The following is a 14,408-nucleotide window of genomic DNA, read 5'->3' on the forward strand; positions in this document are numbered from 1 at the left end:
GTGGAAATTACAAGGGAGTCGTTGCCGGCTAAATATCAGGAGAAACTTCCTTACTGTGAGAGTGGTTGAGCAGTGGAACAGTCTGCCTCGGGAGGTGGTGGGTGCTCCTTCTCTGGATGTTTCCAAGCAGAGGCTGGACGACCCTCTTCCGGGTATGTTGTAGGGCTATCTTTCGGCTCTGCTCCTGAAGAGTGCAGGGGGCTGGACTAGATGACCTGCAAGGTCCCTTCCAGCTCTAACATTCTATGATTCTGTGGTGTCCTCGCTCTCTCACTCTCTCTCTTCCCCCTCTTCATATACTTTTTCAAACTCAACTTTTTCATGCGGCCTTTAGCTTACTCCTTTAGCCCCAGGGCTTTTTTCCGGGGGGGGGGGAACGCACCAGAACAGAGTCCTGGAACCTCTTCGACAAAATTCTTTTAAAACTGTTTAAAAGTTCATGAGTTTTCAGTATACAGACTGAAAACTTCATTTCCCTCTTAAGAATTCCGGCACCTCTCCCCCCCCCCCAAAAAAAGGGGGGGGGGGAGCCATGCTTAACCCTAACACTAAATGGAAATGTAGGGTTGCAAGTTCTGGGTCGGGGAATACCTGGAGATTTTGGGCGTGGAGCCTCAGGAGGGAGGGGCTTGGGGCAGAACACCATAGAGTCCAGCTTCCAAAACAGCCATTTTCTCCAGGCGAACCGATCGCTGTCACCTGGGGAAGAGTTGTAATAGCAGGAGATCTCCAGCCACCACCTGGAGGTTGGCAGCACTATGGAAACCTCATGTTGTGTATCTGTTAGGGTCGCCAGCCTCCAGGTGGGATTTGGAGATTTTTCCAGAATTTTAATTGGTCTCCAGACATCAGAGATCAGTTCCCCTGGAGAAAATGGCGGCTTTGGAGGGTGGACTCTATGTGGCATTATATCCTATCGAGCTCCCTCCCCTCACCAAACTCCATGCTCCGCTCCCGAATCTCCACAGATTTCCCAATCTGGACCTGGTAGCTCTATTTCCCTTTCATCCCAACCATCGTACAAGGAGCTCGGGCTGTATGTGGTCGTCCCCCCCCCCCCGCTTTATCCTCAAAGTAACCTCAACAGAAAGGTGAGGCTGAGGGAGAGGGGGCAGTCTAAAATCCCCCAAGAAACTTTTGCAACAGAAAGTGGATTCGAACTTGTTATGTATTCTAAATTATGATTTTGTCACTTTGCTTCGCTTTGCTATGGCGGCAAATACATGCAGGTTCTACCATCGGGTCCCTAACAAAACTAGCTGGGACGTCAGCATACATAAACAAACAGTTAATTCTTTCACGACTGCAGCGAGAACACTTGCAAATCCCAATAGAATGCATGTATTTCCAGTCCTAATCTGCCAGTCTCACCACCACACCCCACTGGCTGTCTGCATTTCCAGCGGTCATTTCCTGCAGGAGCGCACAGGAGCGGAGCTCCGGCAGTAAAGAGCCCAGGGGGCGGGGACATGCAACAAGCCCCACCTCCTGCTCCCAGCAGCCCTCAGTCAGAGCAAGAAGCAGCCAGGTAAATTGCAGAGCTCCCCCTGGCCCCCGGTCCAAAACAGTCCAGTGGCACCTTTAAGACCAAGTTTTATTCAGGTACAAGCTCTCCCTCCTCTGCAAGGACTGATCTGCACGTTCCCACCCCCCCACACACACACAATAGCTAGCAATCCAAAACAGTCCAGTGGAGCCTGAGCGGTGGGTGTTGCCTTCTGACCCACTTCCGGTGATGTCAGGGGGCGTGACATATGCAAATGAGTTATGCAAATGAGCTATGCTAATGAGCTCCTGCACCTCTTTTTCTACAAAATGACCCCTGCTTCTATCCAACCTTTTACCCGTAACTAGGGTTGTCAGCTCTGGGTTGGGAGAAACCTGGAGATTTGGGGGTGGAGCCTGAGGAGGGTGGGGTTTGGGGAGGGGAGGGGACTCAGCAGGGTGCCATAGAGTCCACCCCCCCCCCCAAAGCAGCCATTTTCTCCAGGGGAGCTGATCTCAGCTGTCAACGGGGGATCCAATCCAATCCAAAGCCTTTTATTGGCATATTGTAAAAGCGGGAGATCTCCAGGCCCCACCTGGAGGCTGGCAACTCTCATCATGGCCCCACTTCCCAGGGCAGCCATTTGGTAGCTGTGCCCACCACCCTGTGCCAGAATTCCAAAAGTGCCCGCCGGTTCCCAAAAAGTTGGGGACTCCTGTTCTAGACCTTTTACATCTGGAGAATCAAGGGAAAAGGGTATTCTGTCCAATTGCTCAGTAAGAACTGAGATTTCTTCCTCTTTCTGCTATTCTTGGCCAAGGAATGCAAAGCCACCAGGCTGACCGACCAGTAAGCATTTATGTAGTGAAGGGCGGGAACACAGATCTCTCTCATCTGGAGACCAATTGTAATACTGGGAGGTCTCCAGCCTCCAAAAACTTTAGGAAGAACTTCCTGACAGTTAGAGGGTTCCTCAGTGGAACAGGCTTCCTTGGGAGGCGGTGGTCTCCCCTTCTTTGGGGGATTTCAAACAGAGGCTAGATGTCCATCTGACAGCAGTGCTGATTCTGTGAACTTGGGCAGATCGTGAGAGGGAGGGCAGGGAGGGTGGCCTCAGTGCTTAGTTCTCGTGGCCCTTTCTTACACGCCCAGGGAAATACTGGGTCCTGACCACTTTGGGGTCAGGAAGCAATTTTCTCCAGGCCAGTTTGGCCAGGGATCCTGGAGGGGGTATTTTTTGCCATCTTCTAGGCATGGCACAGGAGTCACTGGGGGTGTGGAGGGGGGACGTAGTCCTCAATTTCCTGTCTTGTGCAGGGGGTTGGACTAGATGACCCTGGAGGTCCCTTCCGACTCTGTGATTCTATGAATAGAACAAAGTTTGAGTCCAGTGGGCACCTTTAAAACCAGCAAAGTTTAATTCTGGGTATCAGCTTTCGTGCCCTTGCACACTTCTTCAGAGGTTGAGGTTCTGACCAGTGTTCCCTCTAAGGTGAGTTAGTGTGAGCTAGCTCACAGTTGTTTAGCCTCTGGCTCATGCATTTTTTTCGTCGCTCAGGAAGGCTGGCTCCAGAGCAAACTAATTCATGCAGCAGCCAAATCGCTCACTCAGAGCTCTAATGCCAGTAGCTCACAAAGTAGAATTTTTGCTCACAAGACTCCACAGCTTAGAGGGAGCATTGCGTTCTGACCATCCTACATGGATTCAGCCTGCCCACTACAAATTTACTTGCCATAACAGGCCTTAGTGTAGTTTTGCCCTTTGACGACTGGAAAAGCCGCTCGGTTCCTTCTGAATAACCCGCTCCCAGGTTTCTGGGGATAGTTTCGGAAGGGTAGCTGTGTTGGTCTATAGTAAAATAGCTAGATTTGAGCACAGTAGCACTAGGGTTGCCAGCCTCCAGGTGGGGCCTGGAGATCTCCTGCTATTACAAGTGATCTCCAGGTGACAGAGATCGGCTCCCCCTGGAGTAAATGGCTGCTTTGGAGGGTGGGCTCTGTGCCTCTGTGCTCTGCTGAGGCCCCTCCCCTCCCCCAAACCCCGCCCTCCCCAGGCTCCAGCCCCCAAATCTCTAGGTATTTCCCCACCCGGCGCTGGCAACGCTAAGTAGCACCTCAGAGAATGTCCTGTCTCCCAGGAGCTTTCGCTCTCAAAAGCTGATACCCTGAAACTGGTCGCCACTTTGCTGTCGTGGTTAAGTGCGCAGACTCTAATCTGGGAGAACCGGGTTTGATTCCCCACTCCTCCACTTGCACCTGGCTGGATGACCTTGGGCAAGCCATAGTTCTGGCACAGCTGTTCTTGAAAAGAGCAGTTTCTGTCAGAGCTCTCTCGGCCCCACCTACCTCACAGGGTGTCTGTGGTGGGGAGGGGAAGGAGTTTGTCAGCCGCTCTGAGACTCCTTTGGGTAGTGAAGGGCGGGGTATAAATCTAATGTCCTCCTCTTCTTCCTCTTCCTCTTCTTCTTCTTGTCGGCCTCTAAGGTGCCTCTAGACTCAAATCTAATAGAGGCTTTCTAAATATCTCATTCTATATATTTTATTCACTTAATTTATCCTGGGTTTGATTCCCCACTCCTCCACTTGCACCTGGCTGGATGACCTTGGGCAAGCCATAGTTCTGGCACAGCTGTTCTTGAAAAGAGCAGTTTCTGTCAGAGCTCTCTCGGCCCCACCTACCTCACAGGGTGTCTGTTGTGGGGAGGGGAAGGGAAAGGAGTTTGTAAACTGCTCTGGGACTCCGAGTGAAGGGCAGGTTATAAATCCAATCTCCTCCTCATCATCATCCTCTTCCTCTTCTTCTTATAGTGGACAGCACAATTTCAGGTCTGCCTTTGCCGCCTTAACTCGGTGGAAGCAAGCAGAGAATGTCTGTGGACTGAATTTTGCCTCCACTATAGACTTCCTTGCGGAGCTGCGGTGGCTCAAGTGGTTAAGACGCTGAACTGCAGGCTGTGGAAGGACGGTAGTTCAGCAGTTCGAGACCCGAGTGTGCCGCATGACGGAGTGAGCTCCCGTCTCTAGTTCCAGCTCCTGCCAACCTAGCAGTTCAAAAGCAAGAAATTGCAAGTAAATAAATAGGTACCACTTCAGTGGGAAGGTAACAGCGTTCCGTGCGCCTTGGTGGTTAGTCATGCCAGCCATATGACCACGGAAAAGTCTTCGGACAGCGCTGGCTCTTCGGCTTTAAAACGGAGATGAGCACCGCAACTCTAGAGTCGGATTCGACTGACTTTCGAGCAAGGGAACCTTTACCTTTACCTTTATAGACTTCCTTGCTTCTCTGCAACGAAACTGCAGAACAGTGCAATCCTGTGCAGAATTGCCTGTTAAAATCAGTGGGTTTAGAGCGGGGTAACTTTGCACCGCATCGCATTGTCATATGCAGTAAGATCTATAGCAGCAGCAGCAGCAACATCAACAAACAGGGCATGATTTTGAGGGAGGAGACGACCCCCAAACATCCCTCCCCCCAAATTGTGTCCCATTTATCAATATTCCTTCAGAAAATGTGGGGCACACTTTCCTTATTCAGCTTCCCGCTGCTATCGCTGTTACCTTCTGCACTTCTGGCTCCTCTGGCTAGGAGCAGCAAATATCCGAAACAAAACTCTTTCTGGAAATTGACATTTCACTCATGCCTGCATCTTTGAAGAGCCAATATTGTAGTAAGGTTGCCAACTCCCATTTGGGAAATATCTGGAGATTTTGGGGGTGAAGACTGAGGAGGGCGGGGTTTGGGGAGGGGAGGGACCTAATGGGGCATAATGCCATAGAGTCCACCGTCCAAAGTGGCCATTTTTCTCCAGGGGAACTTATCTCTATCATGGGAGATCAGTTGTAATCAGTGTTCCCTGGAAGCTGAGTTAGTGTGAGCCAACTCACAGTTCTTTAGCCTCCAGCTCACACATCTTCGTCTTAGCTCAGGAAGGAGGGCTCCGGAGCAAACTGATTTATGCAGGAGCCAGATCCCTCGCTCACAACTTTAATGCCAGCAGCTCACAAAGTAGGATTTTTGCTCCTCACAAGACTCCACGGCTTAGAGGGGGCATGGGTTATAATCAGTGTTCCCTCTAAGCTGAGTTAGTGTGAGCTAGCTCACAGTTTTTTAGCATCCGGCTCACACATTCTTGTCTTCGCTCTGGAAGGATGGCTCCAGAGCAAACTGATGTATGCAGTAGCCAAATCGCTTGCTCACAACTTCAATGCCATTTGCTCAGAAAGCAGAATTTTTGCTCACAAGACTCCACAGCTTAGAGGGGGCATGGGTTATAATACCTGGAGACCTCCGGCCTCCACCTGGAGGTTGGCAACCCTAAAAGGAGAACCCATAACAATGTAAGCTATAGGAATGTCAAAGACGCCCAATATGGGAAGCTAAAGGGTCGCACTCACTAATATTGTTCTGTATAATTATAGTAGATGCAAGAGCCCAATACTATTGCCTGGAGCTCTATTCAGATACAATAAATACACTCAGTCTTAACAACACATTTAGAGTCCAGTGGCACCTTTAAGACCAACAAAGGTTTATTCGAGGTATGAGCTTTTGTGTGCACGCACACGTGCGTGCACACAAAACCTCATACCTCGAATAAACCTTTGTTGGTCTTAAAGGTGCCACTGGACTCTAAATTTGTTGTACTGCTTCAGACCAATTGGATCTATCTGGGTCTTAACAGTTAACCTGCAGTATGAGGAACTGGTCAGTCACAGAGACTTCTCACCTAGAGTTCATTACCAGGAAGCCTCAGGGGCTGGTCCCCTGACCGAGACAGGAGCCCAAAGGCCTCCTATTTACTGTCAGCACAGTTTAAAGTGCTTTTGAATTTACCATGAACACAAAAACAACTTGCGACAGGAATGCGAGGGTGGAGACAAGGAGTCCTGTCCCGTCTGGCCAAGAGGGGTTTATAGAGTGCAAGCCCCATGAGCTGTTTTGTTTCAGATGTTAGATCCAGGACCTTGCCTGCTTCCAGGGTAAGTGGGATGTGGGGCAGTGAGCATCGGTGCTAGGGTCACAGAGGACTATAGGTGGGGTTTCAGAGGGCTTTTTAATGGGGGTTGCAAATGAATGAGAATGAAAAGTGCTGGGGGGGGACAGTGGGAGGGCTTCTAGTGTCCTGGCCCCACTGCTGGACCTCCTGATGGCACCTGGTGTTTTTGGCCACTGTGTGACAGAGTGTTGAACTGGATGGGCCATGGGCCTGATTGGCTTCTCTTATGTTCTTATGGATGGCTTCAAGAGGGAATCGGATAAACACATGGAGCAGAGGTCCATCAGTGGCTATTAGCCACAAGCTATAGATAACAGCGTTCCGTGCGCCTTGGTATTTAGTCATGCCGGCCACATGACCACGGAAACGTCTTTGGACAGCGCTGGCTCTTCGGCTTTGAAACGGAGATGAGCACCGCAACTCTAGAGTCAGATTCGACTGGCTTTTGAGCAAGGGAACCTTTACCTTTACCTATAGATAGGAACTCTTCGTCTGGGGCAAGTGATGCTCTGTATTCTTGGTGCTTGGGGGGGCAGTGGGAGGGCTTCTAGTGTCCTGGCCCCACTGCTGGACCTCCTGATGGCACCTGGTGTTTTTGGCCACTGTGTGATACAGAGTGTTGGACTGGATGGGCCATGGGCCTGATTCTACATTGGCTTCTCTTATGTTCTTATGGAAAGGTGGTATGGAAAGGGTAGCTAACGATTTCCAAAGTACAGAACAGGGGAAGAGTTTGTTCTTCCAGGGGTTTCCGGCAAAAGAGACTTCAGGATGCGCGTCTGTCTAGATGTGACATTTTCTGGGCACTCTGTGCCTGCTCAGGGGGATGCTTCTATCGGTGGTTTCTGGCAGGGAAGCTAGCCACAGGGCTGAGCCATGGCCCAAGTAAAACCTGGGTTGCATGTTGGAGGGCGCCCTAAGCTGGATGCATATGGTGATAAGCACAACTACTGGGATATCTGTCATAAATAACCAGTGCCACAGAGTAAAGTACAGCCTTAGAGAGAAGGAAGGAATAAATTCGGTGTTGGCTAATTCTGAGTGCCATGGGAAGATTTTTTGGGGGGGATGGGGGGGACATCAAAATGTCCTGCAAATGGGCTATGTCTCTTTTTAATAATACACTTTAATAATACACTTAGAGCCAATTTGGTGTAGTGGTTAAGTGCGCGGACTCTAATCTGGGAGAGCCGGGTTTGATTCCCCACTCCTCCACTTGCACCTGCTGGATGACCTTGGGCAAGCCGTAGTTATGATAAGAGCTGTCCTTGAAAAAGAGAAGTTTCTGTCGGAGCTCTCTCAGCCCCCCCCACACCTCTCAGGGATCTCCGGGGGAACTGTTCTCTGTCGTGTGGAGATCAATTAAAATCCCAGGAGGTCTCCAGGCCCCACCTGGAAGCTGGAAACCCTAGGATTGTCTCTCCAGAGTCAGCTAAGTGGCTGGTGATGCTACTTCTTCGAGGGTTCATGGTCTGGCTCCTGGCCCCTGGCTCGGCAGCCTTCCTCGAGTCCTCAGCAGTTATTTGCAGTCAAGCCCCCAGGCTCTGCCGCACCGTCTTCTGGATCTTGTGGGTCGGTGGGAGAGCGCTGGGTTTCAAATGTGGGTTGCCAATGAAAGCTGTCACAAAGCAAAAAGTGGAGATTCATGGTATGGGGGGGAAATCAACAAAAGACCAGAAGCCCGTGAATATAATAACGAAAAAAAATTATTAAAATAGTATGTGAACCCTTCACAAACGTTTCCAACACGACCACCTCAATCCCAGCACCAAGTAAAAAGAGTTTCATTTCGGCCCCTAACCCGGAGATTTTACTGTCTCCCTTGGGGCCCTGAGAAAGCAGCTAAAACCCCGAGACACGGCATCCAAGCCTGGATCCTGGCTTTACATCTGTGTGGTCAAATATCACCTGTAACAGGTAGATGATAGATAGAAACTGGCACACGCACCTCCAGTCATTGGCCACAAGACCTCCTTCTAATAGTGTGAGCCACAGTAAATGATTTAAAACAGATGTTCCACCTCTTTTCCCCTTATATTCTGTTGAAGCCAAAATCCGTTTTTGACTGCTGGCTTCCCAGACGAAAACAAACTCTGAAATTTCCAAACCATATTATGTATTATTATTATTATTATTATTATTATTATTATTATTAATAATAAAAATAATAATAATAATAATAATAATAATATCATTTAATTGCACACGCCGGTGTAGACGTCTTCTGGCTTGGCTCCGTCGTTTTCCGCAGGGCTGCTTGTTGACCAGGCTTCAGAACCTGTATGTCAATCGCCACACTGCCACCGCCTGGCCGGAACATCCATTGCAGGGATTCTTTTGTAGCCGAGAAGCTATTTCGCCTTCCAAGCCTCGACCAGGACGTCCGACTTTCAGCTAACACCCTCCCACAAGGGAGATTGGCGTGCCCACCCTCTCTAAGGAGTGGTTCCCATTTTATCTACTCGCAGAAGCTTTCAAATCGCTGGGTGGACCATGAGCTGGGGACAACAGGCTGGCTGCTCACACCAGCGTGGGGCTCAAACTAACACAGTTCAGATGTTAAGACAGTGGGATATACCCACTGTGCCACCGCTCTAGCTCAACAGAACTTGTACCATAATAATTATACAAAGTTTGAGTCCAGTGGCACCTTTAAGAGCAGCAAAGTATAATTTTGGGTATAAGCTTTTGTGTGCATGCACACTTCTAACCCCGCCACACCTATATGTAATGGTTAAGGAAGCCTTGTTTCAGTGTATCTGAAGAAATGCGCACGCACACAAAAGCTCATACCCAGAATAAAACTTTGTGGGTCTTCAAGGTGCCCCTGGACTCAAACTTTGTTCTATTGCTTCAGACCAACACAGCTGCCCACCCAAATCCATAATAACTTTTGTGACCCTTTAAGGTACCATAAGATGGTTTGTTAGTCCAAGGGTCTGTAGCCCTGTAAGGGATGCAGAGAAGAGGGGCCAGTCAGGAGAGCTTTGCCATTCCTATGCTTCCATGTGGTTTGAAGTAAATGAAACAGAAACTGTGATTGGTTGCAGCACCAGAGAAGAGGGTCTGCTGAGGTTAGTTCATTAGGTGACATTTCCTGCCCACATACAATGACATGGAAAAGGGCAATTCCTATCATTCTTCCCAATCACATTGCCCCCCAAAACCTGGGGGCAGCTGTAATTTCCCCAAATAATATGGTGCCTCTGCGATTCTTCAGTTTGGGCAGTTGCAATGAATACTTGTTTCTCTCTCTCCCATTCCCAAGTGCAGAACTCATATGCCCTTTACACAAGGGGGTGATTGAGTTCTTTAAAAGTGGATGATACTGTCGGGGAGTGAAATGGGAAAGTAGGTACCTCACACAATGTGGATAGAGACAAAGACAACTTTTGCCATACACCTGAGGCATGTCCAGTGTTCCCTCTAAGCTGAGTTAGTGTGAGCTAGCTCACCGTTTTTTAGCCTCCGGCTCACACATTTTTGTCTTAGCTCAGGAAGGAGGGCTCCAGAGCAAACTAATTTATGCAGTAGCCAAATTGCTCTTAGGTGTCAACTTTAATTCCAGTAGCTTACAAAGTGGAATTCTTGCTCCTCACAAGACCCCACAGCTTAGAGGAAGCATTGGGAGAACAGAGTCCAGAATCTTACCGTGTTGACCAGGGTCCCCCATGGGTGCCAGGGGGCCTACTAGCACCTTTTCTGGTGCCCACCAGACTGGGTGGGGCTAGATGGGCCTTGTGCCCACCAGGGCTTCTGAACGGCTGTGCAGATTAAAAGGCATCCTGTTAAACGGAGTTTCTGCCCGAAATGTAGAAGTTACGGTTAGGGTTTCATGACGTTTTGTGGTGGGCTCCCGGACATTTTGTGGTTGGCTCCGCCTCCTGCGGCAGTCATATTGTCATTGGCCCTGCCTTCTCTGGCAGCCATTTTGCTGTGCCTACCACCCTGTGTCAGAGCTCTAAAGGTGCCCACAGGATCAAAAAGGTTGGGAACCCGTGGTGTTGATTAACTATCACTGTAGTTCTGGACTTGCAAGGAGAGAACCTGGGTTCAGATCCTTCACTTGGATAATAATGCTCCCTGGGTGAACTTAGGCAAGCGACTGATTTTCCACATAGCCGAACTCACAGGGCTGGTGTGAGCAGATAAGATTACCTCAGACATGTTTCATTTCATTCCTCGGAGGAAAGGGGGGCAACAAGAGTAACAAACTCAAACGGACTGCTTTTCTTTTTTGGCAGGTACCTCCTCAGACGAGAAGGATCTGCGGGCACCAAGAAGTGTGGAGGCTGCCCGAGCATCCACCTCCCGTTGGAGGGCCCATGAGGTAAGTTCCTCAGGCCACGAGAGAGCTGTGTCTGACTTGATTGGATCCAGTGGGTCTGTGCTGTGCTGATACGGTTGATAGCTTCGGGTTGGGAAATACCTGGAGATTTTGGGGGTGGAGCCTGAGGAGGGCGGGGTTTGGGGAGGGGAGGGACTTCAGTGGGGAATAATACCATAGAGTCCACCTTCCAAAGTGGCCATTTTCTCCAGATGAACTAAGGCCCCGGTCACACGGGCCAGATAACGCGGGGGGGAGGTGTGGCTGTTCGCCCCGGAGCAAAATAAAGCGTGGTAGCCCGATCACATGGTCCCCCGAGTCTCCGTGCTTCGGCTGTTAGCTGGCGATCACCCGGTGATGCTGCAGTGTTGCAAAGAAGCGGCGCGGCGCGATCACACAAACGTTTCGCGTTTGTGCGCATGCGCAGTTCCGCAGAGCAGCACTGCTTTCAGTTTTGTGTTTGTGCACATGCACTTACGAAAAACATCCGGTTTGCGACGGGACGTGGATGGGTGCCGGATGCCACGGGATACTAGTGCTCCCGCGATTAGACGCCCGCCTGTGGGGCGCACATTCCGGATACTAGTGCACTTTCCTTGGTATTTTTTAACTCCGCATCTACAGCGGGATGCCACGGGTTGGCCACGGGTGCGCGAAGCTTCCCAGATGTTGCGGTTTGATTATGCTCCGAAAATCTGCCCGACATTCGTGCCTTTTGCGTGGCAAAATCTCCGTGTGATCGGGGCCTAATATCTGTTGCCTGGAGTTCAGTTGAATTCCCAGGAGGTCTCCAGGCACTACCTGGAGGCTGGCAACCTTAGCTGCACAGCAGCAGCAAAAAGATCTTGCAGGAATGACAAGATGCCCACCACTGCCCCAGGGACAGGTCACCTTCCAGAGTTAATGGACCCAGTGACGGTGCCTTTCCTGAGGCCCCCTTCCCCCAAATCCTGAAGTTAGCTATACGTTTGGTTTACTAGGGAGCTGAGGACCAAGTTCCTCTGTATGGGCTTGCAGTCGCCACCAAGGTAAGTTTTTTTACAAAGCCACTGCATGATTCTTATTTTAGTCTGGTTATTTAAGACGTGTGCATCATGCCTCTTGGAAGCTCTGAGGCAGTTTGCCACATTTATTTTCAAAACCCGTGAAACCGAATAAAATATCATAAACACCATTACAACCCCAAAGAGGAATAAAAACACGAAAACTCGAACGACCTCTTCTCAGACCCATAGCTAGACCTTTTTTTTGGGGGGGGGACAAAGAGAGGGCACGGTGGCTAATTAAATCAATCAATCAATCAATCAATTAAAACCACCATGGGTTGCTATGAGTTGGAAGAAGAAGAAGAGGAGGAGGAGGAAGAGATTGGATTTATACCCCACCCTTCACTCAGAGTCTCAGAGCGGCTTACAAACTCCTTTCCCTCCCCCTCCCCACAACAGACACCCTGTGAGGTAGGTAGGCAGGACTAGAGAGAACAGCTCTGAGAGAACTATGGCTTGCCCAAGGTCATCCAGCAGGTGCAAGTGGAGGAGTGGGGAATCAAATCCGGTTCTCCCAGATTAGAGTCCGCACACTTAAACCACTACACCAAACTGGCTCTACCAATACACCAAAATGCTGACCTACTAAGAAGAAGAAGAAGAAGAAGAAGAAGAGATTGGATTTATACCCCGCCCTTCACTTGGAGTCTCAGAGCGGCTTACAAACTCCTTTCCCTCCCCCTCCCCACAACAGACACCCTGTGAGGTCGGTGGGGCTGAGAGAGCTATGACAGAAACTGCTCTTTTTCCAAGAACAGCTCTGAAAGAACTATGGCTTGCCCAAGGTCATCCAGCAGCTGCAAGTGGAGGAGTGGGGAATCAAATCCGGTTCTCCCAGATTAAAGTCCGCGCACTTAACCACTACACCAAACTGGCTGTTTAAGGGGATGGGGGCACCCGCCAGCAGATGGCTGGAGCAGCCCTACTGGATGAGCAGCGTGGTGAGCTGGAGTCTGTAGCTTGTGGAGGGAGGTGCTGCAGCTGATGGCGCAGGGAGAAAAGGGACGGGCCAGCAACCTGTGCAGGGGAGGGGCGGCCTGGCTACCGCCAGCCCCTGCCTGGAGCCAGAATAGCTGCTGGCCTCGTCTGGTGGGACGCTGCAGGCCAGGCCAGGCAAGGGGATGGGCTTGCTTGCCAATGGCCACCCATCTGGAGCGGCCAGGTGCTGCAAACTTAAAGTCCATATAGTCACCCTCAAGGGCGAGGCCAGTGACTGGTGTTAGAAGATTCGGGCCTGGATGTGCGTCCCAGGGAGGACAGGCCTCGTCCACACCCCAGCCCTGCCTGCTTGGCCCGCCGCCTCCACCTCTCCTCGGCCAGATTGTGGGGGGGGGGAGCGTTGCAAATTCAGGAGGGGGCGTCGCCCGTGGGCCCCGCGCTAGCTACAGCCCTGCCTCTTCTTCTTCCATCAGCTCACTCAATGTTTTCTTTAAAAAGATGGGTCTGGGGAAGCTGTATTCTGAAGGTTCCACCTTTCCAAGCAGGGCCACCACCACCATTAATGCTCAGTGCCTTGCCGAGGCCATTCTAAATTTACATAATGGCGATGATGTGAAGCGCCCATTTCAGGGTCATCCATCCCAACATGTGATTGTTAGGATAAAGGAGCAGCAGTATCTGTCATCTTACACCGTGATTCCCACAAATACGTGCCCAGCTTACAGCTATAACAACTTAGGAAAAGTCAACCTGTATGGCACAGAATTTGGTTTCCCTGAGTGCCGGATGTTTTTTTGTTTTTTTTTTAATTTTTATTTTATAGTTTTACATACGTTTCTTCCTTATACAGAATTACATATATTTTCAGAGTCCACTCTTTTTTTCCAACCATTTATACAATCCAACCCATCTGTCTAAAAAGTCTTCGTCGTTTTTCCCTTGTAAATACATATTCAATTTGTCTACTTCCGCTACTTCCATCAATTTACTTATTACTTCATCAGATCTGGGTACACTATCTAGCTTCCAATGTTTAGCCCAAAGTATTCTTGCTGCTGTTATTATATACGCAATTACATATTTTTCGTTATAAGTTAGCTTATCTGGCATAACATTGAGTAAAAATATATCAGGTATCATATCCAGTTTTACATTCCAAATTTGCTCTATAAGTTTTTGTATGGTTTTCCAATAGATCTGAATTTTTATACAGCGCCACCACATGTGGTAAAACGTTCCTACGTTTGATTTACATTTCCAACAAACATTTGAGCAGTTTGGATAACATTTGGCTAGCCTTTCTGGTGACCAATACCATCTGTGATACATCTTAAACACATTTTCTCTATAGCTTGTTGCTCTCATATACTTTACAGATTTCCAAATCTTTGACCAAGCTTCTTTTGAGTGCCGGATGTTTTAAGCAGAGCATATGCGCATGAGCAAGGGTCATTTTGTAGAAAAAGAGGTGCAGGAGCTCATTAGCATAACTCATTAGCATAACTTATTTGCACATGCCACACCCCCTGACATCACCGGAAGTGGGTCAGAAGGCAACACCCACCGCTCAGGCTCCACTGGACTGTTTTGGATTGCTAGCTATTGGGGGGGGG

At 49.6% G+C, this 14,408-nt stretch overlaps 1 protein-coding gene across 1 annotated transcript in view; it reads left to right on the forward strand.

Moving 5' to 3' along the window:
• The window catches only part of SLC4A1 (solute carrier family 4 (anion exchanger), member 1 (Diego blood group)), a 138,090-nt gene that overhangs the window by 53,393 nt on the left and 70,289 nt on the right, over window positions 1-14,408 (forward strand). The window contains exon 3 of the mRNA XM_015410312.1: window positions 10,728-10,813. Coding sequence (XP_015265798.1) covers window positions 10,728-10,813 — 86 coding nt within the window. The remainder of the gene's footprint in view (window positions 1-10,727; window positions 10,814-14,408) is intronic.

Source organism: Gekko japonicus, unplaced genomic scaffold (genome assembly GCF_001447785.1).
Source record: "Gekko japonicus isolate JY-2015 unplaced genomic scaffold, Gekko_japonicus_V1.1 scaffold1360, whole genome shotgun sequence".
Lineage (NCBI taxonomy): Eukaryota > Metazoa > Chordata > Lepidosauria > Squamata > Gekkonidae > Gekko > Gekko japonicus.